This window comes from Sprattus sprattus (assembly GCF_963457725.1).
Source record: "Sprattus sprattus genome assembly, chromosome: 14".
NCBI classification, from domain to species: Eukaryota; Metazoa; Chordata; class Actinopteri; order Clupeiformes; family Clupeidae; genus Sprattus; species Sprattus sprattus.
The window spans coordinates 32,929,080-32,938,573 of NC_137912.1; the positions used below are offsets into that span (position 1 = coordinate 32,929,080).

General features: G+C 39.3%; 1 protein-coding gene across 1 annotated transcript; it reads right to left on the reverse strand.

Annotated features, from left to right (window-relative positions):
* Positions 1-4,229: 4,229 nt before the first annotated feature.
* Positions 4,230-4,958, reverse strand: LOC308375607 (GTPase IMAP family member 7-like; the record flags this gene model as incomplete). The annotated part of the gene is made up of 1 exon (XM_080851770.1): positions 4,230-4,958. A coding segment is annotated over one exon (729 nt), but the record flags the coding sequence as incomplete, so codon positions are not given.
* Positions 4,959-9,494: the final 4,536 nt, after the last annotated feature.

Consider the following 9,494-nt stretch of genomic DNA (forward strand, 5'->3'; position numbering starts at 1 on the left):
TGACGCTTCTAACGACTTGTCTCAGGCAGTCATTACCATTCAAAAGGCTTGTTGGCTAAACAATCCAGAACATGCTACATTATGAAGCTGGATGTGCTTTTGGCAGTGGGAAGTAGCACTGAGGGAACAAGTACAGTCAGCATTATTTGAAGAATGTATTCAATATACATGGAAGAAAATGCATTACATGGACATTTTTTTTAATATAAATACAGAGTATTGGTTACATATGAAACTCTTGTGTCAAACAAGCAAACTATTATCGGTACCACTTTACAATAAGGGTCCCTTTATAAAGGTTTATAAATGGTTTATAATTAGGTATTGAAATGTACAACAAATTGGCTTCTTTCTTGAAACTCAAATTATTAATAATTTGTACGAGACACTGTAGAGGTGCAAATAGATACAGTAAATAACACAAGACAAAACTATTTCTTCACTCCTCTCAATATTTAAGGACAGTTATAAAGAAATGCACATGGCAATAATTGAGAAAAAACTAACAAAGAAATTAAGCATAGCAAGCCATACGGTAATCTCTACAGGTTTGGTAGTAACAGATACAAGAATGGCAGGGAGTGTGCAATGGGCTAGTATAGCCAGTTAAGGGATAGACAGTGGGTTGCCAAGACAGGGATCTTCCCAAATAGTGAGCCTGCATCGTTGTTTGAAAAAACTGTGTTATAACTCATTTATAATGGCTTATGAATGACTTATGAAGGGTTTACAACTTAATTAATAACCTAATTATAAACCATTTATAAACATTTATAAAGGGACCCTTATTGTAAAGTGGTACCCTATTATCTCTTTAACTTGTTACTGCTTTAACGCCCCCTAATGGACCCGCGGGCGGGCCCGTACTGGATAAATCGCCAAAACAAATCCTGAAAATTCTATTTCTGAAAATATGATTCAAACTCCCATTTAATATTTTTTTGTGGTAATCCAACTATATGTAAACCGATTTTCAGTTGTCTACATGCATCAGTTACAAATAAATACAATTTTAAACACACCATGACACATCCTCATTTTTTACATATGGAGCAGCCTCCTCCCATAACTAAGCCATTTAAATGTGTTTCTGCATTATCCGTACCTTAAATAACGTTATAGAACATTCATTTACCTTCAAAACATCTAAAAAAACAGACTTGACCTGCATGGTTATGTCCATAAAGTTGTTTATTCACTTGCTCACGACATTGAGAAAAAACTTTCACTTTCTTGTATGTTTCTGATGGCGATCTCCTCGCTCTCTTCCTGACAACACTACACGAAGTTATCACGTGATGTTATATATAGTTACAAAGCTTAAGACCCCCTCTTTCAGAATCTTTGGATTTTATTGGCTGTTAAACACATGTTTGTCATGAGTGACAGGCATTACCACCAATGGCATCAGCTCTCAATCATGCAGCTGCTCAGGCATGTCCTATCATATCACTTTACACTTCTTGTAAGACTTCTCAGTAGTGATTGACACCTGTTTTACCGAATAATAGAGATTCTAACAAAAAAGTAGGTAGGTCATTTGCCCTGATTGCTCAGTCCTGGAGTTTAGATTTTTGAAAGCGCAACTCAAGAGTCTCAGCTGCGCTCCCGGTGCGTAAATGGGCCATTTTGTTTACCTTCAAATGTGCACAGCAAGTGGTTTGGTCCACACGATCCTGAGGGCTTGTTTGTGCATATTTTTGGCTGCAATTTGTCTCCCTTGTACTCATCCATCATGGCAAGACGAGGATTGCAGATGAGTGAAATACATGGGATGATTTTTGATGATTTTCGGGGAAGCCAGTGGACTAAGCATGGACTAGCATGCTAGCATGGACTCAGCATGGACTAGCATGCTAGCATGGACTCAGTGGAAGAGTGAATGGAATCGATGCCATCCTCGATGCGTAAGTAATTTAAACCAACTACTTTTCAGTGCATACCAGTAAGCTATGCATATGCCTTATTCTCTTTAGTGCTTTATTTTTTTATCATTGTGGGATGTAGTTTGCTAGTAATGGATATTGGTTAGCATGCTGCTGCTGTATTTACGTAGCTGCAATGTAGGCTACAACATAGTAACATATCACAACCTGCTTCTTGCCTCAAAACGCATAGAAATGTTTTATTTACATCTGCTAAATGCATAATGCCTATGTTACTATCACACTTCAGCTTGACTATGGTGTTTTTTACATATGTTTACATTTTACATATTTGTGCATTAGCTTAGTAAATAACATGAAGCAAAATTCAATTGTAAGGCATGACCCAGTCAAAATATTTATATTGTCCAACGTTTTTATCTTGCAGTGACCCAGCCCCAGCTCCAGCTCCAGCTCCAGCTCCAGCATCACCCTCACCCCCACCACCACCCCCGTCGCCACCACCACTACTACCAGCTGCACAGCCTCCAACAGTGACACAATCCAATTTCAAAAGAAATTGTAATATTAGTCTAAAATGGAGTTATATATGTCTGTACAACGAAAAAAAACAATGATATACAATGAGAATTTTTTTTTTATGCATTTGGAGAGCTTGGAGAGGTTTTGGACACTTGGAGACGCCTGAATGCACCATTTAGATATTGCTGTGCAACACCTGGACATTTTTAGATATCTGCTCCAAAATTTGTACTTTGTTTCTCAGGAACATGTTGAATCAGGAAATATAGAACATGACAGAATTTTCTTCCCTTGAAACCATCCACACACTGTCAAACATAAAAATGAAAGGCGTTTTTTACATTTTTGACATTTTGTTCTGTATATGATGCTTTGAAATTGATACTTAATGATGAAAATAAAAGTCAGGAGGTGAATGCATGTCTTGGCCCATTTGTCTTCTTCAATTTAAGATATGAATGATCTTTGTATCATGTGTACAACTTCAGATATTGAGTGTTATTATGTGTAAGTACAAATCGTTCCAAATTAAGGCGAAATATCCCACTGCAGTAACAGGTTAAGGTATTTCACAGTCATTATAAGCGCAATGGAATATTTTGATACCAAAACTCCACCTGATTCATCATCAACACGTTTCCTTAAACAAAATATTGAAACACACTCTCATACTACAAAGTAATCTATCAAATATAATCAGGAAAATTGAATCAGCTTTGAAACATTTTATTAGATATTGCAGAACAATGTCAGACTTCTGGGAAGGTTTTTTTCAGTAACTGGATAACCATAGTCTTAAATCAATAAAGCAATACCTTTCGAAAACCACCTAAGATGCCCAACTATGTAACAAAAACACTTGTTGATCAAATTATCTTCATTCAAAGTCTTCATTAAGGCGAGACATGGCAGGTGAATAGGGTAAAAAATTGAAATACAAGGGATCACCATGAAACTTTACCAGTTGACTACATACATCATTACAAGAAAAAAATGTATTACAAGTTTTAGAATTTTGCATATTTAATTATGCTAATTAGGCTGGCTCTCATTAAATATGCACGTTTTTGCATATATTTCAGGTACATGAATCTTAAACTGTGATAAAGCCAGGACCAAAATTCTTTTTTTATTTTGTTTATATATCAAATGACAAAAAATACTCAGATGGATTTTAGGATATCTGCTTTTATGACCTGGGAAATCAAAATATACTATCCGTGGCCTTAAAAACCCTATTTTCGCCATGATTTCCAGGTAAAATGACCCATAAATCTGGCCAGGAACAATCTATAAATAAATCCATCTGTAGATGTCTTCATAACAATGCTATGTGTGAAACTGGGAAGTGTGGTGTACCTAGGTTCTACATAGGCTGAGAAATGTGTACCTAAAAATGAAAAAACACTCATTTTGAGAAAACCGCATTTAAAGACAACACGTGGGGCACTGAGCGAATCACGTTAGCAGAAAAGCGCCGTCAGCCAATGAATCCCTTCAGAAAGTCAGGATTGGTTGCTGAAAAGAAAGGAAATGCCCATATTTGGATTACACAGCCTTCTGATCGAGGCTCATAGCGTCAAAGTCATTCCAGACATGACAGATGTCGTGTAAAAAGACGAAACGCTGAACGTGGTTCAAGCGAGAATTCTTGGTAAAGTTAGGAGAAAATGGATGCCGCGGCTGAACTAAATGCAGTGAAACAGACACTTAAATGTGTCATTTTGACGTTTTCTTTATGGTAGTATGAAAGATAACAAGTTAAAGAGGCAAACTAGCCCAAAATCTGAAATTTGACCAGGGGATGAAAAAATCGATATTTCACCTGCCGTGTCTCGCCTTAAGGACCCTTTGAAAGATTTCCACCCTCGTCAACAGGAGAGATAAGAAAGAAAGATACTTGTCTAACTCAGATGAGTTCCAGGGTATCTCTCTTTCTGTCATGACCCTCTGTGTCTCTTTGAACATATCCTCAGTGAAGTAACTTCCTCCATTTGATGCCACCATCTCGTCTATTTTCTTTATTAGCTCAACAACCTGAGTGCGGCGAGTGCTGTGGATGTTAAATAAATGGTATCGTCCACCACAGCTCTGTATCACTTCTCTCAGTTTGGGGTGACCTTTGCTCACGTAATCACTGATAGTCTTACCCAGAAGTTCATCACCACGAGTGAACAGCACCATCATGTCGTCTGCAGCCTTTTCCCCAAAGAGCTCCTGTAAGGCCCTGACTGCATTCTGCTCCTCTTTAGTGAAGCGGCCCACCTGAATCACCAGCAGGAATGCGTGGGGCCCTGGACATGAGTGTTTAATGCACTTCACTATCTCTTTTTTAATATCTTCTGCATCTCTGTCAGTGTCTAATATACCAGGTGTATCAATCACTTCGATCTGTCTGGGCTTAAGCATACTCCTTCTGTCACAAGTGTCTGTGACAGAATTAGCAGAAGACTCTGAAGGGAACACTTCTCTCCCCAGAGTGGTATTCCCCACAGCACTCTTCCCCACTCCAGTCTTTCCAATCAGCACGGTTCTCAGGGGTTCACCTATAAACAAAATACATCATATCAACATACCACATTTATCACATTTATGATATCACATTAACCTCATATATATATATACTACATTAACCTCATATATATATTTATACTACAATCATCATATAAGCATACACACTGTATCACATTTACCCCAGTAATATATGGGCTGCTATAGATTTTTTTGTAGGTTACTAAACTGTTGCAGTGTTTTTTAGATTTCATGTTAAACTTGCTCCAATTGCACATTTAGAAGAGAAAGTTCAATTTGAAGAGAAGGGAAGAAGTTATTGTACATTTTTTACTAAACAATGGAACAACAAGTTTATCTCAGATTTTGCTATATGGTAGTAACTTTATGACAAATACCCATACCTTGTTGAACAAACTATTAATGCGGAATTATGCGGAAAAAATCAATCAAAACAAAATGAACATTGAATAGTAAAACTGATACCTTTAGGGATAGATGACAAACTTCCCATTTTCTCTCAGTGTCGGATAACTCTGTTCTGCACAGTAGAACACGGTAGAACAGTACTTCAGCAATGCAGCCTGGAGATCCTTTAAGAACACAGAAGTGCTCTTGGTCTAGAACAGCATCATGTCAAACAGTAAGTATTTCACTAACCCTAACCCTAACCCAAAATGGTTATCTTATCATGGTAACAAAGGAAAGGTCCCCACACTGGATTTGCTCAGACACCTGGGGTCAGAAAGCAAACTGAGGTGTGAGTGACTGCAATGAATCATGGTATGGGAATGGGGGAGGTCATTGAGAACAATCTAAGTCAGAGAAACTTGATTATCAAACAAAACAACAAAAGGTTGCCAGACTTATTTGCATTTGAAGCCTAGCTGATTTACAGTAGAAGCCTGTGAGGTGTCTTAAACAGTATATATGGCTAGAATTGAAGATGCTTTTGGTTCAGACCTACACCGCTGAATCGGAGTATGTTCCACGTGCTTCGTTACTTTACTTTACTGGAATACAGATTACTGCATCAAAAACAAAGACACTTCCTTCATTTCTTACAGGTGTTATTGCCTTTTATCATCTTCAATGATCACATGCTGAAATTAAAATTAATTTAGAGAGTTTCTGTCTGGTCCTAGCAAGCATACTAACTAATAGCCTAAATCCTTTCCTTGCAGACATACCCTTCCCCTTAGAAGCGTGTGTGAGTTTTACATCTATCCTGCTCTACTGTTGTGTGTGTTTTTGTCAGTACACATCCTAGTGTCTGATTGCTCTTCATATGACACGCACATAAGATCTTTTTCATGCTTCTAGAAACCTGCATCATAGTCATGATTCTACGAGGCATCGTGATGTCCTTAAATAAATAAAAGCACTACACTAACACTTGTAACTGAATAAATCAATAAGCACTGAACTGAATTGCATGGATATAGCCATGGTGGAATAGATTGGACACATCTACATTCTGCAAGAGTACCTCCACCTCTGCATCGGTGAAGTTAATTCTGCGTTTATTTGACCAGTGCTCGCTTTCTGCTTTGACATGTCTGTCGCATTCAAGTCGCTTCCGCGTGGATTCGGTCAATTCTGACTGCACAGCGAGCGTGTATGTATGCAAATCCAGGTGCACCAGAATGCGCTTTCAATTTAAGAATCCTCATTCGGGGGAGCAAAGCTGAGAATACTTTGTCTGCGTAAAAACACATTTTCAGGAGGCCTTTCTTTACGTTGGTCTTCCGTGCGTAAGAAAACATTTCAGGAGAAACTTCAGAAAATGATCGAGAATGAGGCCCATTACACACACACACACACACACAGACAAGTTTTAGAAATGTTTGCCATTTAGAAAGTAAGACATTCTCCAGTGTTCTTGGATCTTGTGCACTCGACAGCAGTTACACACACACACACACACACAGACAAGTTGTAGAAATGTTTGCCATTTAGAAAGTAAGACATTATCCAGTGTTCTTGGATCTTGTGCACTAGACAGCAGTTACACACACACACACACACACACACAGACAAGTTGTAGAAATGTTTGCCATTTAGAAAGTAAGACATTCTCCAGTGTTCTTGGATCTTTTGCACTCGACAGAAGTTAATATCACCATGACACATGGCACATAAGCAATGTGAACAGAATAGTTTATTATTTTCTATATAGAAGGCCTTTTCATCATTACCAATTCATGGATATTGGATATTGTTTGGATATTGTATTAAATGAAAATGTATTTCAAAATAGGAAGCACGACATGCCAAGCTATTCATAAAGTGAAGTAGACCTTGAAATTCAAATAAGAAGTAAAAATGTCTTAGAATGGGTCTTAAAGTAACACTATGCAACAATTTTCTCGGATGTAATCAATTATATTTCTAGGACAGCAGACACTGATAGATATCCTGACTGATACAGTCAACATCAGGATTCTTACAGTCAACATCAGGATTCTTACAGTCAACATCAGGATTCTCACAGTCCTGTCATTATTGCAGATAATGACGTCCTGGTTGTCAGACACTATCAGTCAGACACTAACATTGGACCTCATTTTCGAATGCAGTTCAGAAAAAGTTAAGAAGAAAGGTCTTCTTAATTTCTTTAGAACTCCACCTATGAAGTTCCCACAACAATTCTGGCATTCATGAAAAGTTTTCTAATCTGGGATTCGTTCTTACTATCTCACCGTGTGAGAGTAGTATTTTAAAATGCAACACGGCATAACAGACAGATGTTCGCTTTCCGCTTTGACATGATTTTGATCAGTCTCAAGTTGCTTTCGTGTTGCCTGTGGAGTCTGCACACCTCTCTATTTGCATGTCCTTATAAGGAGCTGGTGGGGCGTTAATGTATGCAAATTCAGGTGCACGACAATGCATGTTCAATTCCTCAGAATGTTGCAAAAAGTTTAATTGAATTGAGTGGGCCATCCCTACCTTCGGTGGTCTGATATTTCTTTATAATGACCACTGCAAAAAATGAATACCCGCTTCCATTATCAAGACCTCATATTTCCACCTCCGCCGCATCGCCAAAATCAGACACTGCCTCCCCCCCCCTGCTGCTGAATCCCTCATCCATGCCTTCATCTCCTCTCGACTTGACTACTGCAACTCCCTCCTTACTGGCATCTCCTCCCATTCCCTCCATAGACTCCAAATGGTCCAAAACTCTGCTGCCCGCCTCCTCACCCACACCCGGTCCCGTGAACACATCACTCCTGTTCTCCACTCTCTTCACTGGCTCCCCATCAAGCAGCGCATCAACTTTAAAATACTCCTCCTCACCTTCAAAGCTCTTCACCACCTAGCCCCCCCCTACCTGTCTGACCTCCTCCTCCCCCACCGCCCCTCCCGAGCCACCCGTTCCTCCTCCACTCTCACCCTGACTACACCAACATCCCGATTAAAAACTTTTGGCGACAGAGCATTCTCACGCACTGCACCCCGACTCTGGAATTCCCTCCCCCAATCTGTTCGCCACTCTCCCTCACTCACAACATTCAAGTCCCGCCTCAAAACGTACCTCTTCACCCAAGCCTATGATCTTCCCTATCCCTAGCCACCATTACCCAACTGCCTACACTTCTACCCCCTGTTACATCTCAAAACTCTGTTTTCTTTTTGTGCTGTGTATGCTTGTGTTGTCCCCCCCTGTCTGTAATACCCCCCCCCCCCTTTTCTTTGCCTGTAAATGTAAATGTCTCCTGCTTGTACTGTCCCCCCTGTCTGTACTTCCCCCCCCCCCCCTCCTCTATGACTCTGTAATCTGCGACTTTGGGTATCTGATAAAGCGCAATACAAAATAAAGATATTATTATTATTATTATTAGCTACAGGGTTTGTCCTTCTAATTCAAATCTTTAATAGTATTCCGCAAGTAGTCTGTTCACTTTTCAAATAAATAAATCCAATACAATAAAACACTAAACAGATTTTTTTTAGGACTCGTCCCCTATTTTGTACCAAATACTGTATGTAACAAAAGAATCGCTAATCGTCTTTAAAAATGTTTTGTTAGCTAAATTCAATGAGCAAGCTGAATAGTTACCATACGTAAAAGTTACAAAGCTACTCAGATTGGTTATTAGTTTATTCATAGGCTGTATATGTGTTTGATTTTACAAACAGCAAATACACACGTCAACTGATTGTAAGGCTCCGGAGTCAAGGATTGACCCCAGGTCGTTGGTTCGGCAGACCAAAGATTAACCTAGTGAGCTAGTGAGGACATAATTGCAGGATGTTGTTTGAACTTGGTTTCTTTTTATGAATAAATTGTATTACCCAGCAACGGAAATCCAAACACACAGAACAACAGTTCAATCAGCGGTAAATCCCAAAACACAGAAGAAACAAGTACAGGGCAAAAGGCCATAGACTAAAGGTGCTCGGAAGGGGAAGCTTTCAGGAGGGAATGAGCAATAGCGATGAGAGACGAATGCTTTAAGAAGCACGCACAATAAAAACGATGGGGGGTATATTTCCGCCTTCTTGAATATCTCTCTGTCTTTGTCCTCCAGGCGGCGCAGGATGACTATGATGGCTTCGCCATCCTCC